General features: G+C 40.5%; 1 protein-coding gene across 1 annotated transcript in view; it reads right to left on the bottom strand.

Annotated features, from left to right (window-relative positions):
• Positions 1-22,841, bottom strand: part of rad18 (RAD18 E3 ubiquitin protein ligase) — a 237,640-nt gene that overhangs the window by 189,731 nt on the left and 25,068 nt on the right. The window contains exons 3-4 of the mRNA XM_069937290.1: positions 14,562-14,623; positions 6,433-6,503 (exon numbers count right to left, since the gene is read on the bottom strand). Of these exons, the coding sequence (XP_069793391.1) occupies positions 6,433-6,503; positions 14,562-14,623 (133 nt within the window). The remainder of the gene's footprint in view (positions 1-6,432; positions 6,504-14,561; positions 14,624-22,841) is intronic.

Raw genomic sequence — 22,841 nt, forward strand, 5'->3', positions numbered from 1 at the left:
TTTGTAAGCAATGAAACATAAGAATAATTGAACATGGGCAGTGTCTTGAAGCTGGCTTAGGAATCAAGAGAGCAATGTGCTCTGTCAAGCTCTCAGGGTTAGAAGACATCCTTGGCAAAAATTTCCAAAGCATCTCTGAAAAGAAATTAATTAGTTGGCCAATTTCAGTATTTTCCCCCAAGCCCAAGATTCGTATGTTCTGTTTTCTGCACCTGCTCTCCAAGTCGATAACTTTCAAAGTAAATTTAGAGTTGCAGTCAATCCCGAGCAGATTTCCTCTAATTTATCCACACGATCATTAACTTTTTCCAAATCTCACTCCACAGAATCCAGAAGTATGCCAATTTCTGATAACGACTCAAACCTTTTCAAGTGTAGATTGGACTTCACATTTGCTCTCTTTTACGGTTGCAGTTATCTCACATGTATGCTACTTTAAAGATCAGAAATGGAGTCCATAGTCAAAGAAGCTGCCTCTTCCTCCTTTGCACTCAACTGCCTTTGCTAGATACTGGCCTTGTTTTGGCTGACAGTGAATTCTCAATGCCAGTTATTGTATTAATATATTGCCCTTGCAGTAAATTGCCTGCTTGCTTAAAAATTTTACCTAGAAGCTGTCCCTTTGATTTTAACCCTTCTGCAAGGGGAAGACTGTTGTGAATCTCTGCTGAGCTCTGTCTCCCTCGTGCCGAGCTTTGCTCAACTGACATTGGCTGTGTATTATCTCTACCATTAAAGACACATTCCTTGGGTATAACTGTGTATGCATCCATTGTCTTTCATTCCCGCAGCTCCAGGATGAATTTTCTTGGCGTTTCTCCTCTTCTTCTTATCAGTGGGAGTATTTTTTGCCCTACAAACTCTAGCCAAAACACTGAGAAGTGCAATCCAGCGAACCGAAAGATATCGATGGCCTGTAGAGAACTTACAAAAACTGTACGGGATAAGATCGTTAGAACGTATGAGTTACAGGGTACGTATCCCTATCTGGATAATGTTACTATCTGTGGGAAAACCCAGACCGAACACAACAGCAACTTAAAGAAATTCCTAGCAACAGCAAATGTGTTTTCAATGCAACAGAACTACCCATTTTGGGCTACATTGTTCACAAGCGCGAAATCCGCCCCGATCCTGAAAGAATGGCTCCCCTTAAGAAGTTATCACCCCCAGACTCAGCAAAAGTCCTTAAAAGATGTATGGGATTCTCTTCCTACTACTGCAAATGCGTACGTGACTATGCTACAAAAGCACGCCCTCCATTTGACACAAAATCCTTCCCTCTCTCTCCAATAGCTTTGAAAGCTTTTGAGAGAATTAAAGCTGATATTGCCAAAGCTCCACTCTCGTCCATTGACGAAGATGTCCCATTCCAAATGGAAACTGATGCCTCAGATTGTGCTTTGGCAGGAACCCTTAATCAAAAAGGCCTTCTTCTCCTGCACGTTACGCGGACCTGAACTTAAACATGCAACCATTGAAAAAGAAGCCAGGCTATCACTGAAGCTGTTCGCTACTGGAGACACTTTCTAACTGATCAGAAATCTGTAGCCTACATGTTTAGTACTAAACACAAAAGTAAAATCAAAAACGGTAAGATGGCACACTGGCGAATAGAACTCTCAACTTACAATTATGAGATCCTGTAGACTTGGCAGGTTAAATAATCCCTCTGACACATTGTCACAAGCTGCTGCCGGTGCTCAGCTTGAGGGACTAAAGGAGATCTACAGCAGACTGTGCCAACCAGGGATCACAAGATTCTTCCACTACATAAGGGCTAACAACCTTCCTTACTCCCTGGAAGAAGTCAGAAAACTGACTAAAAGCTGCCCCGTTTGCGCAGAATGCAAACCGCAGTACTTAAAGCTCCAGAGGCCACTCTCATCAAGGCAACCCGACCTTTTGAGAGGATCAGCTTAGATTTTAAAGGGCCATTACCTTCCAACAACAAAAATGTATATTTCCTTACTGTAATCGATGAATATTCAAGGTTTCCCTTCGCGGTACCCTGCCATGACATCTCAACAGCATCTGTCATTAAGGCACTTGACAGAATTTTCAGTATTTTTGGTTTTCCCAGTTACATTCATACAGAGAGAGGCTCAGCATTCATGAGCGCTAAACAACGTCAAGCCGTGCTACGAAAGGGGATTGCCACCAGCCGCACCACGAGCTACAACCTACAGGGCAACGGGCAGGTCGAAAGGGCTAACGCTACAGTCTGGAAGACTGTAAACCTTGCGTTAAAGACAAATGGCTACCCTGTTACCAGGTGGCAGGAGATGCTGCCTGAGGCGCTACATTCTGTTCGGTCTTTATTGTGTACTGCAACAAATCAAACACCTCATGAACCTATGTTTGCTTTTCCTAGGAAATCAGGAACTGTGATGGACTGGTCGATTACCAGCCGCTCTGGCTTGAGTGCTGCATCCATTTCTGCTAATAAAATTGAAGTGCCAGTTGATGAAGTAGACAAAGACGAGGTAGTCACACAATAATCGTGGCTTTTATTAGCAGAAACTAATGGTACAATAATGAAAGACAATGGGTGCATACACAGTTACATCCAAGGGGTATGTCTTTAATGGTAGAGATAATACACGGCCAATGCCAGTTGAGCAAGGCTAGGCAAGAGGGAGACTGACAACTCACCACAGTACACATTTTAAAGTAATTGGTGAAGTTAACTATCAAAGGGGTAAAGTATAAAGCACTTTGGTCGAAACATTAGAAATGAATGAATGGAAAAAATATTAAAAAGAACACGAGCACTTAACTACTGCCGCTAGTCCATGCAGTTGCCAGCTAGTGCAACTTTATTCTAAATAGATGCCCTTTAATCTGATGTTATCCCCTCTTATCCTGGATTCTCCCACCATGGTAAACAATCTTTCTACATCCATTCTGCTCATGCCTTTCCAAATAAGAGCACGGATATGGTTCAACTTCCTAAAACATTGGTTGCACCATAGCTGGAGTACTGTGTGCCGTTCTAATTGCCACACTAGAGAAAAAGTGTGATAGCACTAGAAAGGTTTTGGGGAAGATTTACCACAAAATTACCTGGGATGGAGTGTTTAGGTTTCAAGAGAGACTGGTGATTAGGGTTCGTTTTTCCTGTGGAGCAGAAGGGTTTTAGAGGGCATGATAGTTGTTAACAAATTTATGAGAAGCATAGATAGATAATAAGGAACTTTCTCCCACAGCAAAGGTATGTGATACTAGATACAGGTTTAGAGTAAAAGGTAAGATGTTTAGAGAGGATCTGAGGAAGAACTTTCTCACCCAGAGGGTGGGTGGAACGCCTTGCCTGAGTAGGCAAATGGAAGTAGGTACTCTCGCAACAGTTAAGTAGTATCTCGACGAGCACACAATTACCAAAGCATGGAAAGCAAACAACCAAGTGCTGATAAACAAGATTAATACAGACAGATACTTGATGGTGGGCACTGACAAAGTGGACTGTTTCCATATGGATTTCTCTTTCACTCAATTCTTTATTTATTTAATCAGTTACTCATGAATAAACAGTGGTCTTATATGGATGATTGAGGAAAAATGGCTATAAAAAGCTTTCTCAGATTAAATAAATATGTACATTAAAAATTCAAGGATCACCTAGATTGTATACCTAAAATGGATGAGAGGGGTGTGGTGGGGTGGCTTGGGAGGAGGGAGGGGAGGGGGGAGAAAAAGTCACTGTATATGTGTGAAAAAGAAAAAGTGTATGTCATGGCTAATGTGATTTATGGTGTGAAAAATAAAAAATTTAAAAAATAAAAAAAATTCAAGGATCACAGAAATCAATAAAAGTCAGTAGTTTTCCTGCAGCAGGTTTGCTGCAAATAATTCATCAAACACTTTGGCAAGAAAAATAAAAGAGCTGAATATTATTTAAAGGGTGAAAAACTACAGCATGCTGTTGTGCAGAGGGACTTGGGAGTGCTTGTGCATGAATCGCAAAAAGTTGGGTTGCGGGTACAGCAGGTTATTAAGAAGGCAAATGGAATGTTGGCCTTCATCGCTAGAGGAATTGAATTCAGGAGTAGAGAGGTAATGTTGCAACTGTATAAAGTACTGGTGAGACCGCACCTGGAGTACTGTGTCCAGTTCTGGTCTCCATATTTGAGGAAGGATATACTGGCTTTGGAGACAGTCCAGAGGAGGTTTACTTGGTTGATCCCTGAGATGAAGGGGTTGACTTATGATGAAAGATTAAATCGTCTAGGATTGTATTCACTCGAGTTCAGAAGAATGAGAGGAGATCTTATAGAAACATATAGGATTATGAAGGGTATGGATAGGACAGATGGAGGAAGGTTTTTTGAGCTGGCCGGGGAAACTAAAATGAGAGGACACAGTCTCAAGATTCGGGGGAGTAGATTTAGGACAGAGATGAGGAAAAATAATTTTTCCCAGAGAGTAGTGAATGTTTGGAATTCTCTAACCAGGGAAGTGGTTGAGGCTGCCTCATTAAACATATTTAAAATTCGGTTAGATAAATTTTTACATGATAGAGGAATTAGGGGATATGGGGAGAAGGCAGGTAGGTGGAGTTAGGTCATAAATTAGATCAGCCATGATTGTATTGAATGGCGGAGCAGGCTCGATGGGCTATTTTTGGCCTACTCCTGTTCCTACTTTCTATGTTCCTAAGGATAAAATTAATGCTGATGAACACAGCAAACTTGTGCCCCACACACACTCACACTCACACACACACACACACACACACACACACACACACACACACACACGCTGGAGGAACTCCATCAGGCAGCATCCACAGAAGGCGATAGTCAACATTTCAAGCTGAAACCTTTCATAAGAAATAGCAAGAAATGAGTAGACTCCCGCCATTGGGTGAGAGGGAGGAGCAGGTTAGCAGATGATTGGTAAATATAGGTGTAAGGGGGCAAGAAGTGGGACAAAAAAAGGTGGGAGATGTCAGGAGGAAGAGGCAGAGGATGCCTCCAATCTTTTTCCCACCTCCCCCACTCCTCACCCTACCTCTATTCATCAAACACCAATCCATCTGGGCTTCCTCACCACCCTCTCCCTTTTATTCAGTCATCTACCCATTCCTGATGACTGTCTCTTGCCTTCCATGGATGCTGCCTGACCTGCTGCCTTCTTCCAGCACTTTGTGTTGCTCCAGTTTTCCAGCATTTACAGTCTCTCTCGTTTCCACCATATTTATCTTTATTTTTCTGTTTATATTTTTACAACACTAATGTTTCTTTACCAATGGCAAGCTGACCAATAATGATTTCATAACAGAAAGAAAACACAAAATTGGTAGAACGTTCATTTCGGTTGTCTTCTCTGGATTCGTGTTCAACTCGAGTTTTCTGCATTCAAACAAACCCAAGTGCAGCACTGAAGGGACCATGGATAAATCTACCAACGTCGTGGTTAAATTTAGACAAACAACACGGTAAGAGGCCCTTCCAGCTGACGATCCCATGCTGCCCAATTAACCTGCAATCCCAGAACATTTTGCAACCCACACAGGTCACGGGGAGAACGTACCAACTCCTTGCAGACAGCTCCAGATTGGAATCCAGGTTGCTGCACTATAATAGCATTGCGCTAATGTCTACACTAACCTGGCTGCCCCATCATGGATGAGACATGCACGAAACTACAAGTGCTGGAATCTAGGACAAACAATCTGCTGAAGGCACTCACTGTCTTGATCAACATGAGTGGGAGAAAAAGGCTGGAAATCTTCATGAGATGCCGATATTTATTCGATACACTTTGTGACAGTTGTCCAATTTACAATTGGCGATTCCTACTTTTCATAGTGACTACACTTTAATACTACTAATTTAGTTGTAAAATAGTTTTTGATGTCAGTAATTTTCTTTTTCACTTTGTAGCACATCACAATGACTCATTTGCCACTCACAGAAAGCAGCAGACTCAAAGAGGCCAAAAGATCGCAGACAATGCTGGCGAGCTAATCTCAGAAAAGGTGCCAACATGATTCACTGGGATTGGCTTCAGGAACCTTCGAATCAGAGAGCACAATTCAACATCCTACCTCTATCCTCTCTTCGATTAGTGCTGGCAAAAAAAAACCACAAAGATACATGATGCCCAATCAGTCAATATTATGCAATTCAACATTAGGAAGACAAATGACTGGAGGAGCCCTTTTTTCGGCCTCTACAGGGGAGAGAGGTGAAGAAACTGGCACAGAATAAGGTGCAACAAATTGAAATTAACAAAAAAATTCAAATCCATGAAAAAGAATCACTATAAAATATAAAGTGCCCAGATTTCCCCTGACACTGAGATACATAGTGTGCCATTATGTATTTGTAAATTCCATCCATTATGAGGAAGCCAATGAGTTTTAAAATTCTTCATGAACTCAGGAAAATAACAGAGAAATGCAATTATTTAGTAACATAGTTGTACCTTGCAGCACGAAAGCATTTCACTAATTCATCCAATACTCTGTTGTTGAGTAGCTCTGGTTCAGTCACAGTCTGTGAGAAATAAAACACCGTCAGGTAAAGCTCTGGAGTCACTTCTTACAATCTGAAACTAATTAAGACAGAACTTAATGGAGCTCAATTTGTGATCAAAAGAGTCTAAATACATCACCTGTGTCGATCTAGATTAAATTGACTGCATTTTAAAGTGTCACTGAAAATCACCGGGAATCTACCGTCTATTCTTGTGATGAATACAACATTCACTAACAGTAGATTTTATTTTAAAATCAGACTTCAACCTTATCTTCTAATTGTCTTCAATACTATAACTATGGCAGAAAATATGAACTGAACATCATGCTAATATGCAAAAATAAATAAGATGTACAGAAAGCAAAATTCCCAAAATAGTGCATGCACTGAATGTCACCCCTCAGTGAAAATCAAAGCTCTTTCAGAACTCCCAGCCCACAATCATGTCAAAATTTCAAGTGTTTTCTTTTTAATGTTGACATTTCTTTCATCTTCACAATGTAACACTGAAAATTAAAACTGAGAGCAAAAGAAATGGAGTTGTCAGTCATGGAAAGTCATTAAGATTTCAATAATTCTCAATTTTCTCACAATCAATTTTGATCTTCAATGTTTATATCAGTTCTTTATACCAGAATTCTTTATCCACCAATTGCTTCTTTCAATGTCTCTCTGATTCTTGTGCACTGTTTTCTTAACACCTTTCTTCTTTTTCCTACTTAGCAATGTATTCTAGCATTGATGACCATTCAAAATGGTGATTGAAAAGATGTCCTTTCCTCTGATTCCAGCATTTTTATATTTCTTTAGTAGCTTATTTGTTTGAACTCCATGCAAAGAGGCTTCCTTCAGTTTAGAGAAGAAAAAGATTGGTTCCTAATTCTCAGGTCTTGATGCCTATTGTAGATTCACTGCATCCAAAAAGATTTTTACAATAAACCATAATTGTAGACAACATGATACAAAGGTCAGAACGTTATGGTACAACTTCACAAAGAACACCCTTAAGAGTACTGTGTGCAATTTTGGCCTCCCGCACATGAGGCTACTGAACAAAAAAAAGGGCCCATGGTATAAAAGGAAGCAAATAAATGCTGGGAGAGCATTGGCTGATTGGCAGGGAGCAGAGTTAGAACACGGGGATAATTTTCTGGGTGGCTGTCAGTATCTTCCACAGGGGTTGGTATTGGGGCCACTTCTTTTTGTTTTGTATATTAATAATTTGGATTATGGAATGAATGGCAGATAATATGAAAGTAGGTGGAGAAGCAGGAAGTGTTGAGGAAACAAGGAGGGTGCAGAAGGAAAGATAGAAAAGCAGAATGGGCAGAGAAGTGGCAAATGAAATACAATGCCGGAAAGTATTTGTTCACACACTTTAGTAGAAAAAAAACCAGATGGACTATTTATTTTAAATGGGGAGAAAATTGAAAATACCCAGATGCAACAAGACCTAGAGGTCCTCGTGCGGGATACCATGAATATAAATTTGCATGTTGAGTCAGTGATGAAATTGGCAAAGGCAATGCTGGCATTCATTACAAGAGGAATAGAATATAAGAGTAGGGGGGTGATGTTGAGGCTTTACAAGGCATTGGTGAGATATCACGGAGTATTGTGAGCAGTTTTGGGCTCCTCATTTAAGAAAAGGAGAGGGTTCAGAGGAGTTTCACAAGAATGATTCCGGGAATGAAAAGGTTATCAATTGAGTTGTATATGACAGTTCTTGGCCTCTACTTGTTGGAATTTAGGAAAATGAGGGGATCTCAATGAAACAGTTTGAATATTGAAAGGAGTGGACAGAATAGATGTAGAAAGGTTGTTTGGCGTGGTGAAAGAGTCTAAGACAAAAGGGCATAACTTCAGCATTGAAGGCCATCCACTTAGAACAGGGATGCGGAGGAATCTCTTCAGCCAGAGGATGGTGAATCTGTGGAATTTGTTGTCACAGGTGGTTGGGAGGCCAGGTCATTGGTTGTATTTAAGGCAAAGATTGATAGGTTCCTGATGAGCCAAGGCATCAAAAGTTATGAGGAGATGGCCAGGCAATGGGGCTGAGTGGGAAAATGGATCAGCTTGTTATTAAATGGTGGGATAGACTCAATGGGCAGAATAGCCCATTTCTGCTCAATTGTCTTATAGTCTTATTTGCACTGAAATTCTCACTTGCTACAGCTGAACAGGTAATTTACCATATAACCGTTTACAGCGCTAAAACAGGCCATGTCGGCCCTTTAAGTCCGCACCGGTTCACTTGAACTCCACTAGCTCCCCCCTCCCACTTTCCGCCCATAACCCTCAAACCCCCTCACATCCATGTACAGATCCAACCTTCTCTTAAATGACAGAAGGGACCCTGCTGCAACTATATCTTCTGGAAGATCGTTCCATTCTGCCACCACTCTCTGAGTGAAAAAACATCCTCTAAGATTTCTACTAAAGTTTTGCCCCCTTACCCTTAACTTATGCCCTCTTGTTCCAACCTCCCCTGCCCCAAGGAGAAAGAGTCTATTTACGTCTAGTCTATCTATTCCCTTCATAATTTTAAATACCTCTATCATATCCCCTCTCAGTCTCCTTAATCTTTCTCCGTACTCCAGATGCTGTAAGCCAGACAACATCCTTGTAAATCTCTCTGCACCCTCTCCACTTTATCTATATCCTTTCTATAATTTGAAGACCAGAAATAAACACAATACTCCAAACCTGGCCTCACCAATGCCTTAAACAACTGCAGAATCATTTCCCAGATCCTATACTCTATTCTATGATTTATGAGGGCCAGCATATCATGTGCCTTCTTAACCACCCTGTCTACATGGGAATCCATCTTCAATGAACTCTGTACCATGAACCCCACCCACCCCCCCCCCCCCCCCAGGTCTCTCTGAGTACCTCAATGCCCTCCCCTTAACTGCATATGTCCTATTTTGGTTATTTTTTCTTAAATGCAGCACCTCGCACTTGTCTACATTAAATTCCATCTGCCATCCTTCAGCCCACTCTTCCAAACAAACCAAATCCTTCTTTAATCCAAGAAAATCTTCCTCACTATCCACCACACCCCCTATTTTTGTATCATATGCATATTTGCTTACCCAGTTAACCACATCCTCCTCCAAATCATTAATATAAATGATAAACAACAAGGGACCCAGCACCGATCCGAGGCACCCCACTTGTCACAGGCTTCCAACCTGACAGACAGTTGTCCACCATGACTCTCTGCTGTCTATCCTACAGCCATCTTTGAACCCATGTCACTGTCTCTCTATTAATCCCTAGTGTCTGAACCTTCCTTATTAACCTTACATGCGGAACGTTATCAAAAGCCTGACTAAAATCCAAATAGATCACATCAACCTTCATCCACTTTTTTTGTCACCTCTTCAAAAACCTCAACAAGGTTCGTCAAACATGACTTTCCCTTTACAAAACCATGCTGGGTACTGCTAATCAATCCCTGCCTATCCAGATATGGGTATATACTATCTCAAAGAATACCCTCCATAACCTTCCCCACCATCAAAGTCAAACTTACTGGCCGATAATTACCTGGCCTGCACCTCATGCCTTTTTTTAAACAATGGAACTACATTTGCAACCCTCCAATACCGCGGCACCATACCCTCCTCCAGTGATCTTTGAAAAATCACTGTAAGAGCCCCTGCTATTTGCTCCCTAACCTCCCTTAATGTCCTGGGAAAAATCCCATCAGGACCAGGAAATTTATCCACCTTTATTGACGCTAGAAGATCCAAAACCCTCACTTTAGTAATTCCTATCCTCTCCATAACTAAGCCATTTGCCTCACATCTCATATAGCCCAATGTCCCTTTCCCTCGTGAATACAGACGAGAAAAAAACCATTCAATATCTCTCCCATCTCATACGGTTCCTCACATAGTCCACTGGTCCCATCATCCAGTGGACCTACTCTATCCTTAACCCTCCTCTTACTGTTTATGTATCTGTAAAAACCCTGACGATTCACTTTCATCTTATTAGCTGTGGACTCCTCATATCTTCTTTTTGCCTTTCTAATTTCCCTCTTAAGGTTCTTCCTGCAATCTAAGTAACGATCATACATCTCCTTAACTTTTATTTCTTATATTTAGCATGGCTTGGTTCAGCATCATGCTGAAGAAGATTGAAAAGAGGGTTGGTGCGAGAACGCAGCCTTGCTTCAGGCCATTGTTAATGGAGAAGGGTTCAGAGAGCTCATTGCTGTATCTGACCCAACCTTGTTGGTTTTCGTGCAGTTGGATAACCATGTTGAGGAACTTTGGGGGGCATCCGATGCGCTCTAGTATTTGCCAAAGCCCCTTCCTGCTCACGGTGTCGAAGGCTTTGGTGAGGTCAACAAAGGTGATGTAGAGTCCTTTGTTTTAACATAACATAACATAACAATTTACAGCACGGAAACAGGCCATTAGGCCCTTCTAGTCCACACCGAATGAAACACCCCTCTCTAGTCCCACCTCCCTGCACAATGCCCATAATCCTCCATCTTCTTCTCATCCATATACCTGTCCAACCTTTTCTTAAATAATACAAATTGACTCCGCCGCCACTATTTCTCCCGGAAGCTCATTCCACACGTCTACCACTCTCTGAGTAAAGAAGTTCCCCCTCATGTTACCTCTAAACCTCTGCCCCTTAATTCTTAACTCATGTCCTCTTATTTTAATCTTTCCTCCTCTTATCGGAAATAGTCTATCCACATCCACATCCACTCTGTCTATCCCTTTCATAATCTTAAATACTTCTATCAAATCCCCTCTCAACCTTCTACGCTCCAAAGAATAAAGACCTAATCTGTCCAATCTCTCCCTATACTCTAGATGCTTAAACCCAGGTAACATTCTGGTAAACCTTCTCTGCACTCTCTCCACTCTGTTTATATCCTTCCTATAATTAGGCGACCAGAACTGCACACAAAACTCCAAATTAGGCCGCACCAACGTCTTATACAGTCTCAACATCACCTCCCAACTCCTATATTTCATGCAATGATTGATAAAGGCCAGCATACTAAAAGCCTTCTTCACCACCCTATTCACGTGAGTTTCTACCTTCAGGGAACGATGTACCGTTTGTTCTCTGCACTTTTCTTGGAGCTGTCTGAGGGCAAAGACCAAGTCAGTAGTTCCTCTGTTTGCGCGAAAGCGCACTGTGATTCTGGGAGAACATTCTCGGCGACACTAGGTATTATTCTATTTAGGAGAATCCTAGCGAAGATTTTGCCTGCAATGGAGAGCAGCGTGATTCCCCTGTAGTTTGAGCAGTCTGATTTCTCGCCTTTGTTTTTGTACAGGGTGATGATGATGGCATCACGAAGGTCCTGAGGCAGTTTTCCTTGGTCCCAACAAAGCTTGAAAAACTCAAGCAGTTTGACATGCAGAGTTTTGCCGTCAGCCTTCAAGACCACTGGGGGGATTCCATCCATACCTGCTGCTTTGCCATTTTTCAGTTGTTCAATTGCCTTATATGTCTCTTCCTGGGTGAGGACCGCATCCAGCTCTAGCCTAATGGGCTGTTGAGGGAGCTGGAGCAGGGCGGAATCTTGGACTGAGCGGTTAGCACTGAAAAGAGATTGGAAGTGTTCTGACCATCGGTTGAGGATGGAGATCTTGTCGCTGAGGAGGACTTTGCCGTCTGAGCTGTGCAGCGGGCTTTGGACTTGGGGTGAGGGGCCGTACAATGAAGACGCTGTTTACATCCGGTACCGCACGGATGGCAGTCTCCTCAATCTGAGGCGCCTGCAAGCTCACACCAAGACACAAGAGCAACTTGTCCGTGAACTACTCTTTGCAGACGATGCCGCTTTAGTTGCCCATTCAGAGCCAGCTCTTCAGCGCTTGACGTCCTGTTTTGTGGAAACTGCCAAAATGTTTGGCCTGGAAGTCAGCCTGAAGAAAACTGAGGTCCTCCATCAGCCAGCTCCCCACCATGACTACCAGCCCCCCCATATCTCCATCGGGTACACAAAACGCAAAACGGTCAACCAGTTTACCTATCTCGGCTGCACCATTTCATCAGATGCAAGGATCGACAACGAAATAGACAACAGACTCGCCAAGGCAAATAGCGCCTTTGGAAGACTACACAAAAGAGTCTGGAAAAACAACCAACTGAAAAACCTCACAAAGATAAGCGTATACAGAGCCGTTGTCATACCCACACTCCTGTTCGGCTCCGAATCATGGGTCCTCTACCGGCATCACCTACGGCTCCTAGAACGCTTCCACCAGCATTGTCTCCGCTCCATCCTCAACATTCATTGGAGCAACTTCATCCCTAACATTGAAGTACTCGAGATGGCAGAGGCCAACAGCATCAAGTCCACGCTGCTGAATATCCAGCTGCGCTGGGTGGGTCACGTCTCCAGAATGGAGGACCATCGCCTTCCCAAGATCGTGTTATATGGCGAGCTCTCCACTGGCCACCGTGACAGAGGTGCACCAAAGAAGAGGTACAAGGACTGCCTAAAGAAATCTCTTGGTGCCTGCCACATTGACCACTGCCAGTGGGCTGATATCGTCTCAAACCGTGCATCTTGGCGCCTCACAGTTCTTCTTCCTTTGAAGAAGACCGCAGAGCCCACTTCACTGACAAAAGACAAAGGAGGAAAAACCCAACACCCAACCCCAACCAACCAATTTTCCCCTGCAACCGCTGCAACCGTGTCTGCCTGTCCCGTATCGGACTTGTCAGCCACAAACGAGCCTGCAGCTGACGTGGACATTTACCCCCTCCATAAATCTTCGTCCGCGAAGCCAAGCCAAAGGAGGAATATTTAGCATAGGCCTCCCTCTTGTCCCGAACCAACTTTCTAATTTTTCTAGAAAACCACGGCTCCCTTGAACTTTTGGTCTTGCCTTTCGGCCTGACTGGAACATAAAGATCCTGTACTCTCAAAATCTCACCCTTAAATGCCCTCCAATTTTCCTCTACAACCTTTCCGGCAAAAAGATAAGCCCACACAACCCTCTGCAAATCCCTTCTTATTTTTTTCAAATCTGGTTTCCCCCTCTCGAAGACCTTTGGCTTCGGACCCGACCTATCCCTTTCCATAATTAAGCTAAAGCTAATCGACCCATGATCACTGGATCTGAAGTTCTCCCCAACGCTCTCCTCTGTCACCTGCCCTATTTCGTTCCCAAACAACAGATCTAACACTGCTCCCAGTCTCGTGGGCACCTCCACATATTGCTGCAAAAAGCAGTCCTGAACACATTGTATAAATACTAAGCCATCCTGCCCTCTCACTGACTGTGTTTCCTAATCTATGTTTGGAAAATTGAAATCCCCAACCAACACCATCCTAATTCTACTGCAAATATCAGCTATTTCCTTGCACATTTGCTCTTCTAGTTCCCTTTCCCCATTTGGAGGGCTATAATATACCCCTATAATAGTAACCTCACCCTTATTTTTTAGTTCTACCCACGCTGCCTCCCTCGATGAGCCCTCCAGTCTATCTTGCTTCAGCACTGCTGTAATATCTTCCCTGACAAGTAATGCTCAGTAATTCTGTCACATCTAAATCAGCAGGAAAAAAAAAATCAAGAACTCGAGGAAATGGAAGTAGCTTGGTCAACTTGTCCAAGTTGGGCTGAAGGGCCTTCTTCCATTGCTATACAGCTGTATTCATTCATGTTACAGTCACATTTATGTTACATCTGTCAAGAATCTCAAGATTTTCAAACTCTCAAATTTAAAGAATCCAAAATGAAAACATATTTAGTTTAAATTAATATTTTTATACGCTAATATTCAGGTTAGCACAATCCTATAACAGTACCAGTGACCCAGGTTCAAATATGGCGCCATCTGTAAGAAATTTATACGTACTCCCCGTGTCTTCACGGGTTTTTTTCCAGGAGCTCCAGATTCCTCCCACCTTTCAACGTATGGGAGTTTCAGGTTATTTGGACAGCACTGGCTTGTGGGCCGAAATGACCTGTTATCACCCTCTATGTTTATTTAAAAATTTAAAATATTTTATTTCTTCATATGTAGTCAAGAGTAGCCGCCTTACCAAACTTTATAGGCTAAAAAAACCTTACTTACCACACAACATATAGGGCACTGAGTCTTGTAGGATAAAAATTTCCGTACACATAGAGAACAATCTAGAAAAATGAACAAAATGTTTCAAATTTTACATAAACCCTCTCAGTCAAGAGTTTGTATAATAAGTTGAAGTATTGTCATGCAATTATTTCTTAGTTTAACATTCTGCAATTATATCGACAAAATTTGACAATAACATCCACATTTTTACCTGGTATCCAGCATCTATGGGGATTGGTAGATGCCAGATAAGTATATTTTCCAGTTGCTTGAGACCTGCTAGACCTGCTCTTACAATACTTAACTAATATTCCCGCAGTAAAAATAGACAGTTTAAAAGGTGAAAGACAAAAATATTGTACTATAGTTACTGTATTTTCATTCATATAACATCCACACACATATAATGCGCAGAAAATCATAAATTGAGTAAAAATATTTTTTATAGTGCACACATGTATATACCCCACAGAGGCGTAGTATTCTAAATTCCAACTCACAAGAGCAATTTGCATTTAGGCGAGTCAACCGTCCATTATGTAGATGATATCCGCCTGCAACACATTAACAAGCTTTGGAGAGGAATCAATAGGCCTTTTTATAGAGTGAAAAAAATGCAACCTTTAAGGCAGAGATTCACTGCCCTTATGTCACAGAACTTACCATCATAAATGCTCCCTGAGCAGCTCCAAGGCACCAACTCAGATCCCTCTTCAACCTTGTGTCACAGGTGGAGTGAAGCACTCTGCCATGCATCATAAATTTACTCCCACTGTAAGTGGCTAGCTAGGGGCAGGCTGATGATGCCGTCAGCCCACGACCCAGGAGCCACCACCAGGGCTCCCATGATGATTGGTGCTGGGGTTAGGGCTCCCTCCTGCCACCCAGAAATGTCCTCTTTTCGTTCCCCCTCCACCCTTTGCTCCTTCACCAAGGCCATCAAAACTGAGGAGCAGAGGGTAGCAAGGAGCCGGAGGCCCAGTGGGGGCAAGGGGAGTTGGAGCCTGCCAAGCTGCTGGGGTCAGAGGGCGAATGGGTCTGGGTGTTGAGCTCCACAGCCCAGGAGGAAGGAGGGAAGATGCTGAGGAGTAGAGATGGAGAAGCAGAGCTGGGGAATCAATGGATGCAAGAGGGGAGCAAAGAGCTGGAGGGGCAGCACTAGGCAGAAGAGCTGGAAAAATAATCAATGGCTGTGTTCATTACCCATAATTCCCCGCACAGCTACAACCGCTCTGAGAAACGCAGAGCGGTTCGAGCTGTGTGGAAGATTATGGGTAACAAAGATGGCCATTGCTCTGCACGAACGTTAGACCTCATGGCTACGGGTGGCACTACAGCACTTTGCCTTCATATACTCCGGAGGCCGCTACAAGGCACCGCTCTTCATAAAAGCGGCGCAGGAACAGCCTTTTAGGACTACTCCATAAAAAGATAAATTCAAATATTTCTCCGCGGATGGAGCTGGTCTCATGGTGGAGGCCCAGCATAAAAATACCAAACAAAATAAATTGAAAACAGGCTTCAGAATTCAGCAGGATTTTAATTCTGACGATGTAAAAAGCCTTTCTTTAAAAGAAACTTTATATTGTTAAAAATAATGTGCATAATTTATGATTTAATTTTGTGTAATAAGGATGATTAAACTGATGCCATAGGGCAGAATCATTCTAATGTTGCCTCAGATCAGAGGCACTTGAAATGTTAATCTCCTCCCTCAGGAGGTCTGGGCAATCAATATTGATAAGGTGCAGTGCCCTAGCCAGAATATCCTGCTTTTTGGAATACCATAGCACTCAGACTAAAGAGGTATTCCCAAGATCAAAATTTTGAATTATTCCATTTTCTATGTACCCAATTCCCACACTCGCTTTAAACTTTGCAAGTTCTTTCATTGCCGCTATTACATTCCCACACTCACTATAAATTGCTAGTGTGACCTGCTATAAATTGTGCACATTGTTTCAAAATGTAAAAATATTCTTGTATAGCGCACGTACATATAACACGTAGCTAGTTGGGGGTAACCTGGTTTATAAAAAATGTATATAACGCATGCATTGTATGTGTAAAAATGTGGTACACTGAACAAATTCTACTTGCATGAATGTTTTAAACAACCAGCGATTGGACCATTTAAACTTTAAAGTTGCAAACAACAGACACTCAGCACATTTAAACATTGCGGGTGCATGGACCATTTAAACACAACAGTAACTACCAGAAGTGGACCCACAGGCCAAGTAAAGAGGACACGATCATGTGGACACGGGGGGCCAAGCTGAGATACTGGGACCTGAGACTTCCGCTTCCTGCCATTCTCCTGGATAACAAACTTTTTTTTAAATTTTTTTATTTTTCACACTATAAACCATATTGATCAAGATACATACATTTTCCTTCTTAAATATATAGTGTCGTTTTCTCCCCCCCCTCCCTCACCTCCCCTCCCATTTATTTAAAGTTCAGAATATAAGATACATTAAACCCGTCAAACAATGTTGTCACTCAATAAAAATAAACAAGAAATTCCACTAAGTCAGTTCTTTTCATTATCTTCTCCTTCTGTCATTTTAGGTGGTAGATGTCCATGGTAGGTTTTCTCTATTGTGTTTCATGTATGGCTCCCATATTTGTTCAAATATTGTAATGTTATTTCTTAAATTATATGTTATTTTTTCTAATGGAATACATTTATTCATTTCTATATACCATTGTTGTATTCTCAAGTTATCTTCTAATTTCCAGGTTGACATAATACATTTTTTTGCTACAGCTAGGGCTATCATAACAAATCTTTTTTGTGCTCCATCCAAATCGAGTCCAAATTCTTTGTTTTTTATGTTACTTAGGAGGAAGATCTCTGGGTTTTTTGGTATATTACTTTTTGTGATTTTATTTAATATCTGGTTTAGATCTTCCCAAAATTTTTTCACTTTCTCACACATCCAAATTGCATGAATTGTTGTTCCCATTTCCTTTTTACAGCGAAAACATCTGTCAGATACTGTTGGGTCCCATTTATTTAACTTTTGAGGTGTAATGTATAGCCTGTGTATCCAGTTATATTGTATCATACGTAACCTCGTGCTTATTGTATTTCTCATAGTTCCGGAGCATAACTTCTCCCATGTTTCATTCTTTATCTTTATGTTTAGATCTTGTTCCCATTTTTGTTTAGTTTTACCATTTGTTTCCTCGTTCTCCTTTTCTTGTATTTTAATATACATGTTTGTTACAAATTTTTTGATTATCATTGTGTCTGCAATCACATATTCAAAATTACTTCCTTCTGGTAACCTCAGACTGTTTCCCAATTTGTTCTTCAAGTAGGATTTCAGTTGAAGAGGAGTCACGTGATGGAGTAGTGGCCGGACGGTGAACTCCAGCCCTCTCCAGAAAAGTCAGGAAAAACAAGAGAAAATACAAAGGCACAGAAAGACAAGTTAAAGAAAAGTGAGTATAAAGGTGGAAAGAAGATGGAGATAAAAGGAGAAAAATCAAAATCAACGGAAAGAAGAGAGGAAGAGAAGACAACGGAGGAAAAAGGTGAAGGCCTTACCTGTCCGAAGAGGCCCGCTGTGGAGAGAGGAGCCCACTACCTCAGGTCGGTAGAAAAAGAACTACAACAATGGCTCACAGAGCCGAGTAAAAGTGCGCAACCGCGCATGCGCGACTCCTCGCGCATGAGCGATGCGCATGAAAATAAACACACCGACGGGAGGGGGGACCAGCTGGGGAGTCGATCTCCACAGCCGGCAACGACAGCTGCAGAACACCTGCAGCAAGAAGAAACCACAGAAGACAATGGAAACAAGAAAGAAGAGGAGGAAAGGGCATCAAAGAAACAACAGATGGCCAACCCAGAGGAAGAAGAAGAGGAAGAATACAGTGAAATAGATAAAGGGAAAGGCAAGGTAAAGGATATACTTGCTCTTGTTAGAGGATACATGGAGTCATTTAAAGAATGGCAAACACAGGAATTCAATGATTTAAGAAGAAGAATAAACAACACAGAAAAGAAAATAAATAAAATGGATATGACCTTAACAGAAATGGGGAAAAAAATGGACAAGATGGAAGAACGGGCAATAGCAGCAGAAATGGAGGTAGAAGACTTAAAAAAGAAATTGGAGGAATCTAATAAAAAAACTAAAGAGACACAAGAATTACTAGCCCAAAAAATAGATATAATGGAAAATTATAACAGAAGAAATAACATAAAGATAGTGGGCCTTAAGGAAGATGAAGAAGGCAAGAATATGAGGGAGTTTATAAAAGAATGGGTCCCTAAGGCCCTAGGATGTCCAGAACTACAGCAAGAAATGGAAATAGAAAGGGCACATAGAGCATTGGCCCCTAAACCACAACCACAACAAAAACCAAGATCTATTGTAGTAAAATTCCTAAGATATACTACAAGAGAAAAGGTACTGGAGAAGACAATGGAAAAAGTAAGAGAGGGCAACAAACCACTGGAGTATAAAGGGCAAAAAATCTTCATTTATCCAGATATAAGCTTTGAACTCCTAAAGAAGAGAAAAGAGTTCAATACAGCAAAAGCGATTTTATGGAAGAAAGGATATAAATTTACACTGAAGCATCCTGCGGTATTGAAAATATTTATTCCAGGACAACAAAACAGACAGTTCTCGGATCCAGAAGAAGCACGAAAATTTGCAGAACAATTACAAAAATAGACTGAGGGATGAAGACGGGTAATGAGAGCAAAAATGATCACGATTGATATGTATGTGGGTAAAGACAGAAATAGACTGAGGGATGAAGACGGGTAATGAGGGTAAAAATGACCACGATTGATATGTATGCGGGTAAAGAGGTATAAGAGTGAATAGAGACAATGGGCATATGTGAAAGTATCTGTAATTAGAGGAAAACATAGATAGTATAGACAAGAATTAATAAGGGAAGGTAATGGAATAGAGAGAATAAGGAGGGAATTAAAAGAATGACCTTTGTGACATATAAAAAGCGAAATCTTTTCTGGGGGGGGCTGGGTGGGGGAAAAGAGCGGTCACTGCAAAATCAGTTGACGCTTGCGAGTGGATTCGCAAATCCAAATGGAGAGGGGAGATGTGGTTGTCCGACAAGAGATAAAGGACAACTCAGGAGGGGAAGGGGAGATTGGGGATAAAGAAGATAGAAATAGGAGAATAAGGAAAATGTTGGATGTTGTAGGAATGTTGTCTGGTAAAGAGTTGAAAATAAGAAAACAGAAATGGAAAAGGAGGAAAGGTAATGATGGAAAAACGGAAAGAGAAGATAAACAAAATATAAAATGGCTACGCTGAACTATATGACTCTAAATATTAATGGAATACATAACCAAATTAAAAGGAAGAAACTACTAAATTTACTGAAAAAGGAAAAAATAGATATAGCATTTGTCCAAGAAACACACTTAACTGAATTGGAGCACAAGAAATTAAAGAGAGATTGGGTAGGACATGTAACAGCAGCATCGTATAATTCAAAAGCAAGAGGAGTGGCTATATTAATGAGCAAAAATGTGCCATTTAAAATAGAAGAGGAAATAATAGATCCAGCAGGGAGATATGTTATGATAAAATGTCAGATATATTCGGAGCTTTGGAATCTACTTAATATATATTCACCTAACAAAGAAGATCAAAAGTTTATGCAAGATATCTTTTTGAAGGTAGCTAATACGCAAGGGAACATACTAATAGGAGGGGATTTCAATCTGAATTTGGATCCAAATATGGATAAAACGGGGAAAAAAATTAACAGGAAGAACAAAGTAACCAAATTTATAATTAAATCAATGCAAGAAATGAAACTTGTGGACATATGGAGGAAACAAAACCCAAAAGAAAAGGAATACTCATACTACTCGACTAGACATAAAACATACTCAAGAATAGACCTATTTTTGTTATCAGCTAGTATGCAGGATAGAGTAAGAAAAACAGAATATAAAGCGAGAATGCTATCGGACCATTCACCCTTAATACTGACAGTAAAGCTAGAGGACATCCCTCCAAGAATGTATAGATGGAGATTAAACCCCATGCTACTTAAAAGACAGGATTTTAGAGAATTTATTGAAAAACAATTAAAAATGTACTTTGAAGTAAATACGGAATCAGTGGAAGATAAGTTTATACTATGGGACGCAATGAAAGCATTCATTAGAGGACAAATAATAAGTTATGCAACCAAGATGAAGAAGGACTATAATCAGGAAACAGAGCAGTTGGAAAGGGAAATAATAAACATAGAAAAAAAATTAGCAATAAAGGAAGATACAACCAAAAGAAGAGAATTGGCAGATAAAAAAATAAAATATGAAACATTACAAACATATAAGGTGGAGAAGAATATAATGAAGACAAAACAGAAATATTATGAACTAGGTGAAAAAACACACAAAATCTTAGCATGGCAGCTTAAGACAGAGCAAACTAAGAAAATGGTATTGGCAACAAGGAAAAAAGACAAACAAATTACATATAATCCAAAAGAAATTAAGGAAAACTTCAGAGAATTCTATGAACAATTATACCGAACTGAAAACGAAGGGAAAGAAGGGAAAATACATGAATTTTTGACTAAAATTAAACTACCAAAACTACAAATAGAGGAACAAAATAAATTAACAGAACCATTTGGAACAGTAGAAATACAAGAGATAATAAAAAATTTACCAAATAATAAGACACCAGGAGAGGATGGACTCCCAATAGAATTCTACAAAACATTTAAAGATCTAATAATACCGCCCCTCCTGGATGTAATCAACCAGATTGATGAGACACAAAACTTACCAGATTCATGTCAAACAGCAATAATTACAGTGATACTAAAACAAGGGAAAGATCCACTCTCACCAGCGTCATATAGACCAATATCTCTGCTAAACACAGATTATAAGATAATAGCTAAACTATTAGCAAACAGATTAGCAGAACAGGTACCGAAAATGGTAAATTTAGACCAAACTGGATTTATCAAAAAAAGACGCACAACAGACAATATTTGTAAATTTATTAACTTAATTCATGCAGTAGAAGGAAATAAAGCACCGGCAGTAGCAGTTGCTTTAGACGCAGAGAAGGCCTTCGACAGAGTAGAATGGAATTACTTGTTCAAAGTATTGCAAAAATTCAGTTTACCGGAGAAGTATATTAATTGGATTAAAGCATTATATGAGGGACCGTTAGCGAAAGTGACAGTAAATGGACATGTATCAAAGCAATTTAACTTAAGCAGGTCAACGCGGCAGGGATGCCCACTATCACCATTATTGTTTGCGCTAGCTATAGAACCACTAGCAGAATCGATAAGAATAGATAATAATATAAAAGGAATAAAAATAAAAGACAGGGAATATAAAATCAGTCTATTTGCGGATGATGTGATAGTGTACTTAACAGAACCAGAACTATCAATAAAAGAACTATATAAGAAATTGAAGGAATATGGAGAAGTGTCGGGATACAAGATAAACGTAAATAAAAGTGAAGCAATTCCTATGAATAACGCGGATTTCTCAAAATTTAAGGAGGAATCCCCATTCAGATGGCAAATGCAGGCAATAAGATATCTAGGTGTGCAAATAAACAAAAATCTAGGCCAATTATATAAACTCAATTACAATCCACTAATGAAAAAATTACAGGACGATTTAGAGCATTGGAAAGAGCTACCACTAACACTGATAGGAAGGATAAACTGTATTAAAATGAACATTTTTCCAAGGATACTATACTTATTTCAGGCATTGCCAATACAACTGACAGAAAAATTCTTCAAAGAGTTAAAGAAAATAATAGGGAGATTTTTATGGAGAGGGGGGAAACCGAGGATAGCACTAGATAAATTAACAGAATGGTATAAACAAGGAGGCTTACAATTGCCAAACTTCAAAAATTATTATAGAGCCGCACAATTAAGGTACCTATCAGATTTTTATCAAAGAAGGGAAAAACCAGACTGGACGAGACTAGAATTAGATAAAATAGGGGAAAAGATACCTGAACACATATTATATAAATGGGACGAAAAATTGGTACAACATAGAACTTCTCCAGTATTACACCATCTCCTCAATATATGGAAGAAGATTCATGTAGAAAGAAATAAAATAAATTACCAAATACCAAAACTAATATTGACGCAAAATAAGCTACTCCCTTTTACAATAGACAACCTTTCCTTTAGAAAATGGGAAAAAAAAGGGATTAAAAGAATAGAAAATTGTTTTTCAGGAAGTAGATTCTTATCCTTTGAACAAAT

This window comes from Narcine bancroftii, chromosome 5, assembly GCF_036971445.1.
Source record: "Narcine bancroftii isolate sNarBan1 chromosome 5, sNarBan1.hap1, whole genome shotgun sequence".
NCBI classification, from domain to species: domain Eukaryota; kingdom Metazoa; phylum Chordata; class Chondrichthyes; order Torpediniformes; family Narcinidae; genus Narcine; species Narcine bancroftii.